This window comes from Zalophus californianus, chromosome 14 (assembly GCF_009762305.2).
Source record: "Zalophus californianus isolate mZalCal1 chromosome 14, mZalCal1.pri.v2, whole genome shotgun sequence".
Taxonomy (NCBI): domain Eukaryota; kingdom Metazoa; phylum Chordata; class Mammalia; order Carnivora; family Otariidae; genus Zalophus; species Zalophus californianus.
In genome coordinates, this window is record NC_045608.1 from 2,996,727 (window position 1) to 3,017,398 (window position 20,672).

General features: G+C 44.5%; 1 protein-coding gene across 1 annotated transcript in view; it reads right to left on the reverse strand.

Moving 5' to 3' along the window:
- GLT1D1 (glycosyltransferase 1 domain containing 1) overlaps positions 1-20,672 on the reverse strand; it is a 79,577-nt gene that overhangs the window by 29,103 nt on the left and 29,802 nt on the right. The window contains exons 5-6 of the mRNA XM_027576248.2: positions 8,272-8,308; positions 6,655-6,711 (exon numbers count right to left, since the gene is read on the reverse strand). Coding sequence (XP_027432049.1) covers positions 6,655-6,711; positions 8,272-8,308 — 94 coding nt within the window. The remainder of the gene's footprint in view (positions 1-6,654; positions 6,712-8,271; positions 8,309-20,672) is intronic.

The window sequence follows — 20,672 nt, forward strand, 5'->3', positions numbered from 1 at the left end:
CCCAGCAGCAGACAGGTGAGGCCCGCGGGAGCTGCCCCCCGGCCCGGGCCCAGCTGCCAGCCCACACGGTCACCGGAAACTGGGGGCTCTTTTAAGCCCCTTTACGTTGAGGTGGCTTGATGCGCAGCAACAGGCAAGTGATTCGATAGAAATTATCTGTATAATTAACACAAGCTAATCTAAGACTTCATCGTTTCCAGACGCATGTAATTGGGGATAAAATCTGACCTCATGCAGGTGAGGTTTTCCTTCACACATGTTATTTCACCCATTCCTTACTGCAGAAGCTGTCAGTTTCTCGGTGCTTCTGTGAGCCTTGCACAGCAGGGTCATCAGAGTGACCGAGGGGACACACTGATGTCACGTCCATGAGACCACACACGCTGCGCACTGACCACGCACAACCAGGTCTGAGACAGCGTCTGCTCACATGTTAAGGCTGGGGCAACCCCCTGAGAAGGGCCCTCAAAATGCCCCACGGTCTCTGCAGTAACCACTGACAGTTTCGCTGAGGTGCGGCATGTCTGTCAAGCATTGCCCCACTGTTCTGAGTACCCCAGAACTAACCCTAGGAATACAAAACTTACTCTTTGACCAAAAGTCTAAGCTAGAAGCTACGTGCAGAATTCAAATCCCAGATCAGAGGAATCTGAGGCCGGGAGACAAGCTATTCCCTTGAATGAATGATAATGTTGAAGAATTCCTTTAAGGAACAGGAAGGTCAGGTGTGAGACAGATAAATCCCTCCTTCCGAGACAAGAACCATGCGTAAAGCTGAAGCCAGAGAGTGAATGTCGGATGAGGACAAAAATTAAAAGCGCCTTCACGAAAAATAGTTATCAGTGACAACGGAAAGATAACAGAGAGACGAGGAGAAAGCCAGGGGACGCCCTCTTAACTACCGGAGGAAGCCTGAGCCCGGGCACAGGGCGCACGCGCACGAGAACTGCCGGTGAGGGAGGCGCTGACGCGCTGTGTCTGCACATGTGAGCCCCTGGTAGGGCCCACCGTCACGGACGCCGCCATCACGAGGACCCCGGAACATCTGCTCAAGTACGTAAGAAGAAGAGCAGAAGAAGGAAGGTAGAAGGGGACACACGAATGTACCCAAAAGGGGAGATCAGGAAACCTGTCGTGATGGATTGAAAAAAAGGTACAATAGCAGAACACACACACAGAGATGGTAGCCAAAGCGAGCACTATTTTAGGAACCGATGTGCTGTCTTGGTAGAGAGACTCCATTTGCTTCTGTGTGACAGGCACAGATGTTGGAAACCTATTCTGTCCCCACGCTGTGATGCGTGGTTTGGGACACCCGTGGGCCTTCTGCTCCAGTGATGCTAGGTAAGTGAGCCTCCACCTAACCCTACCCCGTGGCCCCCAGGAAGCCAGCCTGGAGAAACAGTACGGTATTGAAACCTTGGACACGAGATATATGTGTTTTTACGTACTCACGCAGCAACCCCCCAAATTAGCCTCATTACACACGAGGAACTCTGATGTTTTCTATCTCATTTCAGTTTTTTAAAGTGCTGGTTCCTGGGGTACCTGGGTGGCTCAATCAGTTTAGCATCTGACTCTTTTTTTTTTAAGATTTTATTTATTTGACAGAGAGAGACACAGCGAGAGAGGGAACACAAGCAGGGGGAGTGGGAGAGGGAGAAGCAGGCTTCCCGCGGAGCAGGGAGCCCGATGTGGGGCTCGATCCCAGGACCCTGGGATCATGACCTGAGCCGAAGGCAGACGCTTAACGACTGAGCCACCCAGGAGCCCCAAGCATCTGACTCTTGATCTCAGCTCAGGTTTCGACCTCAGGGTTGTGAGTTCAAGCCCCGCATCGGCCCCCACACTAAGTGTGGAGCCTCCTTAAAAAAATTTTAAAAATAAAAAAATGAAAGTGCTGGTCCCCAACTCACTCCCTGATTTTGAGAGCCCTGACTCACCAGACCCTGGAGGGGGACAGAGCTAACCTTCTGTTCTTTTGTCTTTGACCTCATCTTCTTCCTGGTTGGAGATTAAATGTCATGAGAACTTAGGAAATGAAATTAGCCCACGGCAGCACAAAGGACTAAATGCTTTGCCTTATTTTAGAATTTACAAGATTTAAAAAACAAAACGCAGAGACAGCATTTGGGTTTGAGTAACTTCTGTGCGCTTCTCACCCACAGCAGTATTGTTTTCTAGAGACAAGGATTGGGAAGTCATGATTGAGAAAGCACGTGCCGCAGCCTGGCACGTGGAAGCCCCCACTCCACCTACGTGCCCGGCCACGGCTGGAGGCACGTATGGTGGCCATTCTTAAATTTCAAGGCAGAACTAACAGAGGTCAGCCCATAGACGTCTGGAGGCAAAGGAGGAGCCTAGCTAATGTTTTAGTGGGTTTCATTTCTTCCTTTTGGCTCCAAACTTACTTTTCTTCCCGTTGTTTGTGAACATCCAGCTTGAACACACGTCAGAGTCTAAACTCATCCCTCACAAATGCACGGATTCACATCTGTCCTTCTGATTGCCACTTCCTGGAGAATGGTATTTTTATCTTCAAAACAGAGTGAGTCGCTCTCGCGGGCTGGCACAGGATTGGTCCCCACGGGCTGAGCGCCCGCCACGCTGCCCAGCCCTCTGCCTGACTCATCAGCTGGCTCCACGGCACTAACCGGACCCGCACGAAGCCACTTTCTTGCCCGTCTTCTGTTCTAGCTGCTCTGTTCATTTATTTCTTTTCCATGGGTTATTATAAGGAGAAAAGAACCCAAGGACTTCAGTTGAGCGCATTAGACGCAGTGAATTTTAGCCAGAAAATCTGATTTGGGGGCTGTGAAAATATCAAGGGATCTGGTAACATGAATTTTCCACATGAAAAACAAAAGGATTTCCCTAGGCACCGCCAAGGAGGACAAATACTATCATCCGAGCTTGGCATATTCTAGTCTCCACGTAGAAATATAAATACAGTTTACAGAAGGAGAGCAAAGAACATTAAATAGGCACGTTAACAATAGAAGTACAAACAAAACAGACAATCAGGAAGGTATGGTCAAATTTAAGCATTCATAGTTTTTGGGTTTGGTGGCTTACAAAGAATCGCTGTTTTAGATGCATCGGTTATTGGGATTTATTTATTTATTTTTAAATATTTTATTTATTTATTAAGAGAGAGAGAGCACAAGCAGAGGGAGGAGACGGAGGGAGAAGTAGGCTCCCGCTGAGCAAGGAGCCTGATTTGGGACTCGATCCCAGGACGCTGGGATCACAACCTGAGCCAAAGGCAGCTGCTTAGCCATCTGAGCCACCCAGGTGCCCCAGTTATTGGCATTTAAAAGCAAAAATCACGCATCATTGAACCGTAGCAACATGCAAGTTGGACATGGAAATGCACAGAAAAACTCCAAGGTAACTGACTTGATGCCTACATGTATCTTCTGATCAGAATAACTATGTAAATATCACGTGAAAAATTATAACGATCCCACTTAGTGCCTTTAATCTACTTTGTTCTTTATTTTTCCCTAGCTGGTTCGTTGGAACATGAAATCTGGTTAGCATAAACATTGTTCAATGTTTTAAACTACAAAGATTTAGTAGTTTGTTAGCTGGGGCTTAGAAAGGAAACTGGATATTCTCAGAAGGACCTACAACACACTGTAAAGGAGGATGCATCATAAAACCCACACCGGAGACCCAAGAAGCAGACGGTGGCCCTTGGGGACTGATGCACACTGTTAAATGAGCCCTTCCCCACCCACTCCCCGGGATTGCAAGGTTAGCAGTTCATAAGAATTCAGGGGGTGAGTATCTGATCACTAGTAGTCTGCGTCGAATTCACCGGATCTTCTGTTTTCACTGTCTGAAGCTCAAAGTGCAAGTGACAAATCACAATCACGGCCCTGGAGGCCAGACTGAGATCGAGGGTGGGTGGGGAAGACAGTCCATCTCTGGAGTCTGAAAGACGACAAAGATGAACGACCCCGCACATGAGAACAGACGCCTGGTCATAAAACCCAGAGATGCCAATTAATTCTGCCTCCACCAGACGCCAGGATCCAGCAGGGCCCGTGACCGTGACACCACCGCGCCTGCCTCTGCCGCGGGTCCCGGCCACAGTCACGGCTTCTAACTGCACGTGAGGTTGGAACTGCCGCCCAGCGGGTCTGAGGAGTCTTGCGATCCCTCAGCTGTTCCGTTAATCACTCCATAGTAAGACCAATGAAACAATCCACCAGAGACTACAGGCTTGATGAAAAATCCCTCTCCTTTTGGACATGATGACTGTTGGTCACAACCGCAGCGGCATCCCGTGATATATACAGAAGCTCTGTATATAAAATAACCTCCCAACAGGCGATTTACAGCAGGCTGGCTGGTTCTGAATAATGGCCCGCACTTCCTGGAGCGACAGAGCAGTGGGATGGCGGGGGTTCCTGTGACGTGGGGAGCAGCCCTGCTGCTGGCCTCGAGGCTGATGGATGCACTTGGAAAATGGTTTCTAATAAAAAGCTTAGAAATTTTCTTTTTCCAAGGGAACCTAATGCTGACATACAGTAGGCGGTGGGGGTTTCTTGTCTGAGAGAAGACAGGCTCGGAGGGTCTGCATGTTTGCTCGGACAGGGCCTGTGGTTTGCATTTTCAGCTCCTCTCTGAAGTTTACGTCAGGCTTGTAACGTCAGACCCCCCTTGTACCCCTACAGCACCCTTGCACCGTCAACTCTTGCGAGAAGCGGTACAGGTTAAAACAGATGAGTTCTTAAACTTTATATTGCATTTGTTGGGTCAATGTTAGCTGCTCCCACACCTTCCACAGAATTACTGGGTTGGTCGGCCTGTAGGGCAATGATAGTCCCCAGAGAATACACTTATGGGCCTCATGGGTGGACAAAAAAACTCCCTATATTTAAAGATATTGTACAACAAAATTTTGTTTAAACGTCGTGACTGCACTTAGATCATACCATATATGGAAAATACGAAGGCTAGATTCTGTTGGCCACACTGTGTGTAGGGAAAATGGCATAGCATCGCTGATGGACATGCTCACTGATGCTACCTTTCCAGGAGACATTACGCGTGATGCACAAAAGCTCTGATTACGTGCATCATCTAACCCAGAGGTTCTGGTTTTAGGTGTTCCAAAGAAAACAATTGGGCAAATGTATGAAGATTGAAATCCTAGCACCTCCATCACTGTATATCAAAATGTTTAAAAAGGGATTGGTCAAATAAGTTTGTAGAACTCAAAATAATACTACAAAGGAATTGAAACTCATGCTGTAATTAGAATGAAATAAGTTTATAAGATTTCAGGATATAATGTCAAAAATCAATTACTTTTGTATACTAGCAACAAACAATTCAAAAATAAAATTTAAAAAACCTCTTGAGTAGCATCAAAACTAATAAAATCCTTAAGAATAATTTTTCTTTTTTAAAAGATCTTATTTATTTGACACAGAGAGAGAGCACAGGCAGGGGGAGCAGCAGAGGGAGAGGGAGAAGCAGGCTCCCCACTGAGCAAGGAGCCCGATGCGGGACTCGATCCCAGGACCCTGAGATCATGACCTGAGCCAAAGACAGATGCTTAACAGACTGAGCCACCCAGGCGCCCCAATAATGTTCTTTTTTAAAAAACCATAAGGACCTGTCAAAATTATTAGGAAGGTAAATGACACTTAAAAAATAGACAGATCTGGGCGCCTGGGTGGCTCAGTTGGTTAAGCGACTGCCTTCGGCTCAGGTCATGATCCTGGAGTCCCGGGATCGAGTCCCGCATCGGGCTCCCTGCTCAGCGGGGAGTCTGCTTCTCCCTCTGACCCTCTTCCCTCTCGTGCTCTCTCTCTCTCATTCTCTCTCTCTCTCAAATAAATAAATAAAATCTTTAAAAAAAAAAGTAGACAGATCATGTTCATGGACCTTAAGACAAATTAATTTTAAGATATCCATTCTCCCTAAATCAATCTATAGATCAACGCATGGGATTTTATTAGAGATTGACAAGGTGAGTGGAAATGTCTACGGATATGCAAAAAACCCAGATTAGCTGAAACAATTGTGAAGCAGTTGCTGACTCACACTACCTGATTTCTTGACATTCTATAAACCTGCAGCAGGTTTCAGGGAATGATACTAGCACAAGGTTCAGAAAGAAAGGGATTTTGATCCCTATCTCATATCACATGCAAAAATTAATTTCAGCTGGGTTATAATCTGAATGAAAGAGCGAAAACACTAAAACTTCTGGAGGAAAAGAAACGGAAAATATTTTTGTGAACTTTGAGCAGGCAAAGGTTTCTTGATCAGGGCTCAGACAGTGCTGACCACTAACGAAAAATGGATAAACTAGAAGAAAATGGAAAGGTGAAGCAGAGGACACAGGAGAAATTATTCACATATGGATACATGTACCTCACAGACGAGTTGGACCCAGAATGGATTAAAAGTCCTCCTCCAGACCCGCTCTTCGTCCCATTCCCCCAAAGAAGAGGACACTCAGGAACAGAGAGAAGTCAGGCGTGTCCTGACCACAGTTCCCGATCCTCGCTCCCCTTGTTCCGTTGGACCCGAAGAACCTCTTTTCCAAAACCACGTGAGCACCCCATGTACCTGACACCACTGGACAGGATGAGCCCTGGTCAAAATCTCGTGAGAAGACTCATCTCTCACCTGAACAGTGAAGGAAGGTGTTCCAGTTAAAGGCAGCGTTTGGTACTGTCACGACTCCTGGGTCGAAGGAAAGAGAAAGAGAGAGAGTCCACGTTGATGAGATGCAGCCAGCTAGCTTGTGTCGACATTCAGATAATGGTCTCCTACTTGGTTCTTACAAAGAACTCAGAGTTCTGAGTGCCTTGTGAACACCTGTTCATCCCTCCTGCACGGGAGGTTCAAAGGGAGCCCATGGGTCCCCAGTGAGGAAAGGTAACCCCTTGGACCTCGCCATCCATCACGGGGTGGGACAGCCTCCAGGTGGTAGGAAACATGAGTCTCTAACAAAGGCCTGCAAGCAACAGCTTCTACATCGCAGCCCCATGTATGAATTGCATCTCTGTTTAAAATTCCTAATCCCGGTCCTCTCCACATCACACATGATTGCCTGCTATCTGTGGTATCTCCTCCAACAGATTTGTTTAAAATTCTCTGAATTGAACATTTAAGATGTAGGAAATTCAAGGCATCATTTAACAGCTTATCCTGATAACAGGAAACATCCGTGAAGTTTTAGGCCATGTAAATTAAGTCATGTAAGCCTCTCTGCAATGTCCCTTTGAGGTCACCCTCTCCACCAAACGACACAGATGCTCACTTTCATACTACTTAGCAAGTGTGCACTGCACGTCCGCCCTGGGCACAGACCCTAGGGGGGTGCAGACCACACACTCCTGGGACCCCTTAAAGCCCTGCTAGGCACACTGACTCCCCCAGTTTATCCAGCTGAAAACTGAGGTTCACACAGGTTACACGGTGTTCACGGCGACTCAGGGTGTAGGTGGTAGAGGCTGCGTGAGAGCCTGTGTTTGCCTGGTGTGCCCGCGTGCTCCTCCACTATAGATCCGGCCAAGACAGGCCCGCACCTGCCCTGACACTTAGAGACACCTTTTATACATACAGACTCGGTGCATCTTTTTTAAAATGGGTGTTCCAAGAAAGGGCTTATTTGGTAAGTGATTCTTCTGCTAAAAATATCACTGAAAGCACTGGAGAATGCATACCCGTGATAATGCACGGTGCAGCTGAGGCAGGACTCGGGGGTCTGTGCCCCTCTGGGCTTCGGCACCTGCGCTGACCCGAGCTTGCAGTGGGTTACGTGCTCCACTTTGCAACGGCTTCTTCCCATGATTCCTATTGTTTAAACAAGAATACAGTGGTTCCCTCGCTGCGTTCAGATGCTGAGGGTTTCCCGAAAGGCTGTGGAGGCCACCGTCAGGGAGGGACTGCCTGCCTGACGGCAGGAAGGGGTGAGGTTGGAGCAGAAGGGCTCCTTTTCCCCCCCAAGTTCAACTAAAACCGAGAAGCTCAGCTTTCTCCTTTTGTAAACATACCCCTGAGAGAGCACATTGTCCTTCTACTGGTCGAAAATGTTAAAGGACCTGCATTTTAAATTGTTCTTTTATAATGTTGTTGTATTTGTCCTTTATCTTCACATTAGGAAATAAAAGGCACATCCATTCTACTAATTATTAATAGGTAAATCTAAGGCACCATATTATTTCATCCACAAACACGTCAGTACATGTCTCTAAAAAGATTCATCTTTTAAGAATACGTAAATTTTAAAATTCTTACCTTGACTCTGGACGTAGATCTTACCCCTGGCATGCGGCTTTTGAAAAGAAAGGAGAAAGGGAAAGAGTAAATTGGATAGTCCATTGCAACTGCTTTTTAGAAATAAGGCCATGAGACCATCGCTTTGGAACACGTCACAAAGCATCATCCACACAGCTGTTCACACACTAGTTACTTTCTAAGAGCAGAGAGTTCCTTCCCTTTTATTGGGGGGTAGCCCCTTAAAAACACGGCATCTTCAAGGTAAGCACAAAAGAAGAGCTCCCTTAGACGAGGCCTTATGCATGATGATGACTGTATGCTTACTACATCAGTAGGAAGTTACGGAAGCTCAGACCGTGAACATGCCGATGGCCGAGCCCGTGGGGAGCCTGTCGTGTGTGGAAGCTGGAGGCAGGCGTTCGGGAACCCTGGTTTGGGGACACAAGTCCTTGAATGGAAGGAGTACACTACCCAGCCCCCAAAACGTGGGGAAGAAATGGGGAGGGGGAGGGAGGCTGGGAGGAGAGGGAAGGGGCTGGGAGGTGCGGCATCCCGCCGTGTTCAGGGCAGAGGGCTGCGACTCCCTACACAGACGCGACTCAGTTGGCTTCGTTTCTGTCCTTCCCGTTACGTTCTGTAGCTGAGACCTCTAACGCCCGGACCGCCCTCCTCAGCTCACCACACAGCGGGGATGCGCCCCCTTTTAAAATGCCCTTAAAATAGTAAGCCTTAAAAAAAAATGTTTAAAAAATTCTCCTCCTTACTAGTGAAAAAAATGTTAATTTTAATGGAAAAAATGGCTGATAGCAACAATTTGAAATTAGAAACTGAAGTCCAGAGCCCTAACCTACTCCTTTTGTGTAATTGTAATTTCACTGGAAAGCTGAAGAGACTTTTATTGGTGCGCAGAGGAGGTTAGGCCTGCTGCTTCTTCGAGCAGCCCTGAGAAAGGGATGCTAACACACTGGCAAAAACATGTCAGCCTGGTATTTAAACTTTAAAGTGAATACCAGCGTTTGACAAAAACAGATTCAATATAATTCTACATAGATTTGATTAATTAAGGGAAGGCAAAATAGGGTTTTTGCCTTGCCTCTGTTTCCATTAGAAATATGCTCCATCTGCAATTAGAAATGCATAAACCCACAATGCTCCCTTCAAGAAAATTCCTTCTGAAACAAACAAAAATAAACTGGCATCCCAACTCCATAAGCAGAATGAATGGACTCTATGTAGAAATTTCTGGATTTATCTGCTGGTCTTTACATATCTTTGAGCATTATTTCTCTTAAATCTACTCAAACCATGAGAAAATAAATATCAAGTCCTATATGGACATTTAAAACGTTATGAATGATATTTTAAGATCTTATCCTTGTAAGTCAAGAAAATAGTTACAATATAAAAAATATCTGGACTGGTTTATTTTTAATCTTTATAATAAAAGAAATCTGGCAAAAGCCAACTGGCTTGTATTGATTTTGAAAAGCATTATCTATATTGAAATGCTCTAAATACAAATTAGCTTTCTTTGCTCAATATTTATTGTTGTTTCTCTTGCCTTGAAATAATAGAAGAGTCAAAATTCTTGTACATCACTTCCCTTGCAAGATTGGCTCATTGATGCAGAAAATGAAAAAGGCTCTGTGTGTGTGTGTGTGTGTGTGTGTGTGTGCTTGTGTGTGTGTGTGTGTGTGTGCTTGTGTGTGTGCTTGTGTGTGTGTGTGTGCTTGTGTGTGTGTGTGTGCTTGTGTGTGTGTGTGTGTGCTTGTGTGTGCTTTTGTGTGTGTGTGTGTGTGCGTGTGTGCTTGTGTGCGTGTGTGCGTGTGTGCTTGTGTGTGTGTGTGTGCTTGTGTGTGTGTGTGTGTGCTTGTGTGTGTGCTTGTGTGTGTGTGTGCTTGTGTGTGTGTGTGCTTGTGTGTGTGTGTGTGTGCGTGTGTGCTTGTGTGCGTGTGTGCTTGTGTGTGTGTGCTTGTGTGTGTGTGTGTGTGCTTGTGTGTGCTTTTGTGTGTGTGTGTGTGTGCGTGTGTGCTTGTGTGCGTGTGTGCGTGTGTGCTTGTGTGTGTGTGTGTGCTTGTGTGTGTGTGTGTGTGCGTGTGTGCTTGTGTGTGTGTGTGTGCTTGTGTGTGTGTGTGTGTGTGTGTGTGTAGGGGGTGGGGAGGGAGTATGCGCCATGGTGTCTATGAGAAACCATTACTAAATTTGGCCCATTCCTAGATATAAAAAGCCAGTGTCCTGTTGGGTAGATACTTATAAATGCACATGACCTTCTAACAGACCCAAACGCTAATTCATGCCTTTTTATAATGGAGTAACAGAGAGCAACAACAAATAGATACCCCATTTTTAAAATTTACATAACCTTCTGAAATTCAGCTCTCCATAAGTAGAAACCACAGTAAACGTTATTTTTGAAATATACATACAATCGCAGGGTGTGTGGGTGACAAATATTAATTTTTATTTTGAAATAACAATGCAGTTTCTGACGGTGGCTTTGTGAAAAAACATTTTTAAAAGAGCTACAAATTGCTTTAGAACAATCATGGCTCGAAGGTGGAAAGCTCTCAAAATATACCTATGTCAAAAAAACGCACCGGAATTGGGGTTTTTTCAGGGGATGTGGTTCCCTTCCTTCTCCCTCCACCCTGTTCCCTTAGAAGTTGGTTTTTAAGCAAGGAAAGAAAATAAAAGAGAAAAGAAAAACACGTGAATGGGGTGAGGAGTGTCTCCGAAGACTGGATCGGGATCCGGTCCTGTGGAATCCAAAGCTGGCTGGCAATGCAAGAAATAGGAATGCCAGGAGGAAAACCGGAGGGAAGGCTTTTTTTTTTTTTTTTTTTTTTTTTTTAAGAAACAGTTACATCTATGGAGTAAATAACTGGGGATTATTGATGTTATTCAAAAGCTCCCCCCGCCGTTCTGTGCCTTGGTGATTTGATGAATTCGAAGCAATTCTGATCATTCCAGATGTCTGAGCCCCCAGGTCATGAGCTCATGAAGGGGGGCGGGGGTCTGGGCTCTGGAACTGATGAGTTTTTCATCCTTAGAATGACACTAAAACTTTTCAATTCCCAGGGATCTCATTTGGGGAAGAAAAATGCAAAGAACACTTCCAGTTCCATCAAGAACTCTCGGAGGAAAGCCAATCTTAACAGAAGTTATTAAAAATGATTAGCTTCCTAGGGTACGATCAGTCCCTGGAGTTTCTCCTACAGAGTATTTGCGGGGAGGGCCGCAGACAAAGAGGGCATCTAAGGATGAACCCCCTGAGATGCAGGGTTTTAGGTTTCCAAAGTTCGGGGGAAACCATAACAAAGCTGTGGTCTGTGGGTTCCTGCTGCTGCCAGCCTGATTTTCAGAGATCGTCAGGTACAGGGCAACGGGCCATGCAGAAGGAAGGGGTAAGGCGTTCACAGGACAACATGCGCTCGGTACACAGAGTTCAGCGATCAGTGGACGCGCAGCTCATTGCGAGAGGCAGGCGCTAACACCTGCGTCGGCTCTGGGAGCTCACCATGTGATAGCCCGTGAGATCTGTCTTGCTTTCTGCATTTTAATTTCCAAAAGAATATTGATGAGCACATGCACACACTGAAAGTAAAAGTCCACTATGGCCTCACACAAAACTGCTTCAAGAAAGTTATTTTTCTTTAACGGGTGCCGAGGTGAGGCACAACACTGGTTCCCCAGAAGCTGGGGAGGCACCGTCTCCAAACTATGCAACATAAATAAATAAATAAAATCTCCAAAAAGTAATGACACCAGAAGGCTTAGCTCAGCACTAACCTCGGCAAAGAGTACAGATGGGCCATTCTGCTTATATCCTCGTGCTTTCTCGAATTTGATAACCTCTTCAAGCAACATTTACTCAAACTCAAGATGTTTAAAAAACCAGCTAGCTCATAAATAAATATTTGAATTTGGGGAAAGTCCTGTTAGCAGAGTACTTCTTGGAAAAAGCTGGTCGACAGTGCAGTTGAATTTTCTGGAGGCCTATGGGGGTTTGAACCCAACGGAGACCTAGTAAACCCAAGATCTTTGCTTCTGTGGAGAGAAAAGCCTTCCGTTACGACACATACCTCATTTGCTTTACTTTTCTTTTTCCTTCCTTGTTAAATAATCAAATTTTCTGATGAAAGTCTGGTGAATTCAGAGAAAGAAACCTTAACTTCTAACACAGATTTGCATGCTGAATGTCTGTTACGTACCATCATAAGAAACCAACACTCCGTATAGACCAGCTTTACATTTCCATAAGGCATACATCAAAGTTAGCAGTGAGTAGTGAATCAAATTCCTAAAAATGCCAAATCAAGGTTATAATTTCACAAACCAACAGAGCAGTGTTTTCCCAAAACACGACCAGTGTTGAACTTGTGTGATAAATATTAACGATGCAGCACGCAGACCTGGTGAAGAACCACCGGGACTGCGCCCTTCACAAAATAGGTACGACATCACATTAAGGTTGATATAAACAACACTAAAAAAATAACGGCAAGCCCAAACAAAGGCATTTCAAATTCAAACAGACAACATAAAGCCATCCTTATTGAAATCCAATCAAACTAATTTGTGTCATCAGCCAGAGATAGGTAGGGGATCATAAACAGCCTCCAGAGTAGTGCCCGGCTTTCTGAGAGGGCTGAAAGGAACCCGGGGATGACACAGTACCCCTTCTGGGGACATTTCTTTTAAGATGTCTCTCACGGCCTGATGCTGTGTGAGCACGTGTCTGAGCAATCTTGAAAGAGGTCATCCCCCACTTGTATGTGCAGAGCTGGGCTGACCAATGCGGCAGCCTCCAGCCACACCAGGGCTGGTCTGAAAGGAGATGTGTCCTGAGTGCAAAAGTACACTAGGCTTTGAAGACTTCATGCAAAAAAACGAAAAACAAAAAACAAAAAAAACCTATCTCATTTGTCATTTTTATATTGATCACATGTTGAAATAATAAGATTCTGGATATAGACAGTGTGCAATAAAGAACTTGGCCTTTGGGGGGCGGAGCAAGATGGCGGAGGAGTAGGAGACCTGGATTTCGTCTGGTCTCAGGAATTCAGCTGAATAGGGATCAAACCATTCTGAACACCTACGAACTCAACAGGAGATCGAACAGGAGAGTAGCAACAACTCTCTGAACAGAGAAGCGACCCCTTACTGGAAGGTAGGACGTGCGGAGAAGTGATTCCGAGGCGATATTCGGGAGGATAGACGGCGGGGGAGGGGGCCTCTGTCGGCCGCTTCTGGCAAGTGCTAGAGCCACGGAGCACAAAATCGGACCTTTTAGAAGTTGGCTCCGCGGAGGGACGTCGCTCCAGTGGCTAAGCGGGGGGTGGAATCCTCGCGGGACAGTGTGGTCTCAGGACCCTCGGGGTCACAGAAAGACCGGGGGAGCCTGAGTGTGGCAGAGCTCCCAGGGATCGGAGCGGGGAAGCCGGCTGCAGAGACGGAGCCGAGGCGCGGGCGCTCAGCTCGGGGATGCCATAAACTGTGATCCGCGGCCCAGTCGGGGCACGGCTCCTCCAGCAGGGACCCAACAAGCAGCAGATCCGGGGAGACTCCCCTTCCTCCCCCGGGAGGAGCGGCGCAGGAGCGCACTGCAGGGATCTGCTGGGTTTGGAGACTCCGAGCGGGGTCGGGTGCCAGAGACAGAAACGCTCGGTCACAGGCCGGGTGAGCATGGAGTGCGGCCGGAGACCGGGGACACGGGAGTGACTGCTTTTCTCTGGGGGCGCACTGAGGAGCGGGGCCCCGAGTTCTCAGCTCCTCCGGGTGGAGATTGGGAGGCCACCATTTTCACCCTGGTCCTCCAAAGCTGTACCGAGAGCTTGCAGGGAACAAAAGCTCCTGAGAGCAAACCGGAGCAGCTTGCTTAGCCCGGACGGACAAGGGCGGGGCAATTCCGCCTCCGGCAAAGACATTTGGGAACCACGGCAACAGGCCCCTCCCCCAGAAGATCAGCACGAACAGCCAGCAAGACAAGACCAAGTTTACCGATCAAGGAGAACGGGAGAACTCCAGCGCTAGGGGAATATTGCACACACAATTCATGGCTTTTTTACCATGATTCATTAGTTTTTCAAAGATAATTGTTTTAACTGTTTTATTTTTGAATTTTTCTTTTTCCCTTTTTCAACCAACATCTTATCAATCCCTTTTTTAAAAAAAGAAAAACTTTTATTTTTCGTTTTTAGAGTCATATTTTATCCCTTCATAGTAGTTACCCTTATTTTTGGCATATATATATAAGTTGTTCTCTCTTTAAAATTTTGAGATACAGTTTCTTCTAACAGATCAAAATACACCCTAAATCACTAGTGTATGGCTTTGTTCTAGTCTCCTGCCGGATCATATTCTCTCCCTTTTTTTTAAAAAAATCTTTCTTTTTTCAAACAACTTATCAACTCCTTTTATAAAATCTTTTATAATTTTCATCTTTACAGTCATCATCCATCCCTTCATTGTATCAACCCTTATTTTGTACATATATAAGTCTTTCTTCCTTTAAAATTTTAGGAGGCACTTTCTTCTAACAGACCAAAATACGCCCAAAATCCAGTGTGTGGCACTGATCTATGCACTAGCCTGATCATATTTGATCATATTCTGTTTTTTTTGTTTTGCTCTGTTTTTGTCTGTTTTTATCTTTTTCTTGTTTTTTTCCTCTTTCTTTTTTCTTTCTTTCCCTTTCTTTTCCCCTGGTTTCAGGTCTTTTCTGATTTGTATAGAGTATATTTGCTGGGGATGTTGTTAACCTGTTAGCATTTTGTTCTCTCATTCATCTAGTCTCCTCTGGACAAAATGACAAGATGAAAAAAATCACCTCAGCAAAAAGAACAAGAGGTAGTACCGTCTGCCAGGGACCTACTCAATACGGACATTAGTACGATGTCGGACCTAGAGTTCAGAATCGTGACTTTAAAGATACTAGCTGGGCTTGAAAAAAGCGTGGAAGTTATTAGAGAAACCCCTTCCGGAGAAATAAAAGAACTAAAATCTAACCAAGTCGAAATCAAAAAGGCTATTAATGAGGTGCAATCAAAAATGGGGGCACTAACTGCTAGGATAAATGAGGCAGAAGAGAGAATCAGCGATATAGAAGACCAAATGGTGGAAAAGAAAGAGGCTGAGAAAAAGAGAAACAACTACAGGATCATGAGGGCAGAATTCGAGAGATAAGCGATACGATAAGACGAAACAACATTAGAATAATTGGGATCCCAGAAGAAGAAGAGAGAGAGGGGGGGGCAGAAGGTATATTGGAGCAAATTATAGCAGAGAACTTCCCTAATGTGGGGAAGGAAACAGGCATCAAAATCCAGGAGGCACAGAGAACCCCTCTCAAAATCAATAAAAATAGGTCAACCCCCCGACATCTAATAGTAAAACTTACGAGTCTCAGAGACAAAGAGAAAATCCTGAAAGCAGCTCGGGAGAAGAGATATGTAACCTACAATGGTAGGAACATTAGATTGACAACAGACCTATCCACAGAGACCTGGCAGGCCAGAAAGGACCGGCATGATACCTTCAGAGCACTAAACGAGAAAAATCTGCAGCCAAGAATACTATATCCAGCTAGGCTGTCTTTGAAAATAGAAGGAGAAATTAAAATCTTCCAGGACAAACAAAAACTAAAGGAATTTGCCAACACGAAACCGGCCCTCCAAGAAATATGGAAAGGGGTCCTCTAAGCAAAGAGAGAGCCTAAAAGCAGCATAGATCAGACAGGAACAGAGACAATATACAGTAACAGTCACCTTACAGGCAATACAATGGCACTAAATTCATATCTTTCAATAGTTACTCTGAATGTAAATGGGCTCAATGCCCCAATCAAAAGACACAGGCTATCAGATTGGATTAAAAAACAAGACCCATCAATATGCTGTCTGCAAGAGACTCATTTTAGACCCAAAGACACCCCCAGATTGAAAGTGAGGGGGTGGAAAACCATTTACCATGCTAATGGACACCAAAAGAAAGCTGGGGTGGCAATCCTTATATCAGACAAACTAGATTTTAAAACAAAGACTGTAATAAGAGATGAAGAAGGACACTATATCCTACTTAAAGGGTCTATCCAAGAAGATCTAACAATTGTAAATATCTATGCCTCTAACGTGGGAGCAGCCAATTTTATATGGAAATTAATAACAAAGGAAAGAAACACATTGACAACACTACAATAATAGTGGGGGACTTTAACACCCCCCTGACTGAAATGGACAGATCATCTAAGCAAAAGATCAACAAGGAAATAAAGACTTTAAATGAAACACTGGACCAAATGAACTTCACAGACATATTCAGAACATTCCATCCCAAAGCAGAATACACATTCTTCTCTAGTGCCCATGGAACATTCTCCAGAACTGATCACATCCTAGGTCACAAATCAGGTCTCAACTGGTACCAAAAGATTGGGATCATTCCCTGCATATTTTCAGACCACAATGCTTTGAAACTAGAACTCAATCACAAGAGGAAAGTCGGAAAGAACTCAAATACATGGAGGCTAAGGAGCATCCTACTAAAGAATGAATGGGTCAACCAGAAATTAAAGAAGAATTAAAAAAATTCATGGAAACCAATGAAAATGAAAACACAACTGTTCAAAATCCTTGGGATACAGCAAAGGCAGTCCTGAGAGGAAAGTATATAGCAATAGAAGCCTTTCTCAAGAAACAAGAAAGGGCTCAAATACACAACCTAACCCTACACCTAAAGGAGCTAGAGAAAAAACAGCAAATAAAGCCTAAACCCAGCAGGAGAAGAGAAATAATAAAGATCAGAGCAGAAATCAATGAAATAGAAACCAAAAGAACAGTAGAACATATCAACGAAACTAGGAGCTGGTTCTTTGAAAGAATTAAGAAGACTGATAAACCCCTGGCCAGACTGATCAAAAAGAAAAGAGAAATGACCCAAATCAACAAAATCATGAATGAAAGAGGAGAGATCACAATGAACACCAAAGAAATACAAACAATTATAAGAACATATTATGAGCAACTCTATGCCAGCAAATTAGATAACCTGGAAGAAATGGATGCATTCCTAGAAATGTATCAACTACCAAAACTGAACCAGGAAGAAATAGAAATCCTGAACAGACCTATAACCACTAAGGAAATTGAAGCAGTCATCAAAAATCTCCCAAGAAACAAAAGCCCGGGGCCAGATGACTTCCCAGGGGAATTCTACCAAACATTTAAAGAAGAATTAATACCTATTGTCCTGAAACTGTTCCAAAAAATAGAAATGGAAGGAAAACTTCCAATCTCATTTTATGAGGCCACCATTACCTTGATCCCAAAACCAAAGACCCCATCAAAAAGGAGAATTATAGACCAATATCCTTGATGAACATGGATGCAAAACTTCTCACCAAAATACTTGCCAATAGGATGCAACAGTACATTAAAAGGATTATTCACCATGACCAAGTGGGATTTATCCCTGGGCTGCAAGGTTGGTTCAACATCCACAAATCAATCAACGTGATACAATACATTAACAAAAGAAAGAACAAGAATCATATGATCCTCTCAATAGATGCAGTAAAAGCATTTGACAAAGTACAGCATCCTTTCTTGATCAAAACTCTTCAGAGGATAGGGATAGAGGGTACATACCTCAATATCATAAAAGCCATCTACGAAAAACCTACAGCGAATATCATTCTCAATGGGGAAAAGCTGAGAACTTTTCCCCTAAGGTCAGGAACGCGGCAGGGATGTCCACTCTCACCACTGCTATTCAACATAGTATTAGAAGTCCTAGCCACAGCAATCAGACAACAAAAAGAAATCAAAGGCATCCAAATCAGCAAAGAGGAAGTCAAACTCTCACTCTTTGCAGATGATATGATACTGTATGTGGAAAACCCAAAAGACTCCACCCCAAAACTACTAGAACTCATACAGGAATTCAGTCAAGTAGCAGGCTATAAAATCAATGCACAGAAATCAGTGGCATTCCTATACAGCAACAAGACAGAAGAGAGACAAATCAAGGAGTCGATCCCATTTACAATTGCACCCAAAACCGTAAGATACCTAGGAATAAATTTAACCAAAGAGGCAAAAGATCTGTACTCAGAAAACTATAAAATACTCATGAAAGAAATCGAAAAAGACACAAAGAAATGGAAAAACATTCCATGCTCATGGATTGGAAGAACAAACATTGTGAAGATGTCAGTGCTACCTAGAGCAATCTACACATTCAATGCAATCCCCATCAAAATACCATCCACTTTTTTCAAAGAAATGGAACAAATCCTAAAATTTGTATGGAACCAGAAGAGACCCTGAATAGCCACAGGAGTATTGAAAAAGAAAAGTAAAACTGGTGGCATCACAATTCCGGACTTCCAGCTCTATTACAAAGCTGTCATCATCAAGACAATATGGTACTCGCACAAAAACAGACACATAGATCAATGGAACAGAATAGAGAGCCCAGATATGGTCCCTCAACTCTATGATCAACTCATCTTTGACAAAGCAGGAAAGAATGTCCAATGTCAAAAAGACAGTCTCTTCAACAAATGGTGTTGGGAAAATTGGACAGCCACATGCAGAAGAATGAAACTGGACCATTTCCTTACACCACACAGAAAAATAGACTCCAAATGGTTGAAAGACCTCAGTGTGAGACAGGAGTCCATCAAAATCCTAAAGGAGAACACAGGCAGCAACCTCTTCGACCTCAGCCGCAGCAATTTCTTCCTAGAAACATCGCCAAAGGCAAGGGAAGCAAGGGCAAAAATGAACTATTGGGATTTCATCAAGATAAAAAGCTTTTGCACAGCAAAAGAAACAGTCCACAAAACCAAAAGACAACCGACAGAATGGGAGAAAATATTTGCAAATGACATATCAGATAAAGGGCTAGTATTCAAAATCTATAAAGAACTTATCAAACTCAACACCCAAAGAACAAATAACCCAATCAAGAAATGAGCAGAAGACATGAACAGACATTTTTCCAAAGAGGACATCCAAATGGCCAACAGACACATGAAAAAGTGCTCACCATCGCTCGGCATCAGGGAAATCCAAATCAAAACCTCCATGAGATACCACCTCCCACCGGTCAGAATGGCTAAAATGAACAAGTCAGGAAACGACAGATGTTGGCGGGGATGCGGAGAAAGGGGAACCCCCCTACACTGTTGGTGGGAATGCAAGCTGGTGCAACCCCTCTGGAAAACAGTGTGGAGGTTCCTCCAACAGTTGAAAATAGAGCTACCCTACGATCCAGCAATTGCACTACTGGGTATTTACCACAAAGATACAAATGTAGGGATCCGAAGGGGTACGTGCACCCCAATGTTTATAGCAGCAATGTCCACAATAGCCAAACTGTGGAAAGAGGCAAGATGTCCATCGACAGATGAATGGATAAAGAAGAAGTGGTATATATACACAATGGAATATTATGCAGCCATCAAAAGGAATGAGATCTTGCCATTTGCAACGACGTGGATGGAACTGGAAGGTGTTACACTGAGTGAAATAAGTCAATCAGAGAAAGACATGTATCACATGACCTCACTGATATGAGGAATTCTTAATCTCAGGAAACAAACTGAGGGTTGCTGGAGTGGTGGGGGGTGGGAGGGAGGGGGTGGCTGGGTGATAGACATTGGGGAGGGTATGTGCTATGGTGAGCGCTGTGAATTGTGCAAGACTGTTGAATCACAGATCAGTACTTCTGAAACAAATAATGCAATATATGTTAAGAAAAAAAAAGGAGAAGATAGAAGGAGGGGAAGAATGAAGGGGCGTAAGTTGTAGGGGGAGACGAACGATGAGAGAGGATGGACTCTGGAAAACAAACTGAGGGTTCTAGAGGGGAGCGGGGTGGGGGGATGGGTTAGCCTGGTGATGGGTATTAAAGAGGGCACATTTTGCATGGAGCACTGGGTGTTATGCACAAACAATGAATCATGGAACACTACATCAAAAGCTAATGATGTAATGTATGGTGATTAACATAACAATAAAAAAATTAAAAAAGAAAAAGAACTTGTCCTTTGCGTGAGACCTGATAGGAGTGTCTTTGTTTAGGGTGGGGTCAGTCCCAATCATTGGTCTTCGGGTGGGAGCCGGCCATACCACAAAAACCACCCACGAAGTTTGGGGGGGGGACTTGGAGTCGAGTGGCATTTGTCCACTTGGACACTGGCTTCTACTGTGGGCAGTTCACCAATCAGTCAAGCCTACAGAATGAAGCGCCAATAAAGATGTTGGATGCTCAGCTTGAGTAAGCTTCTCTGGCTGGCAATCCTCTGCCGATACTGTCTCAGATCAATAACCAGAGGGTAGAATGGCTTGACTCCACGGGGAAGAAGGCAAGGGTGCCTTTGCCCTACACAGTTTTCCAAGTGGCTGATTATAGCC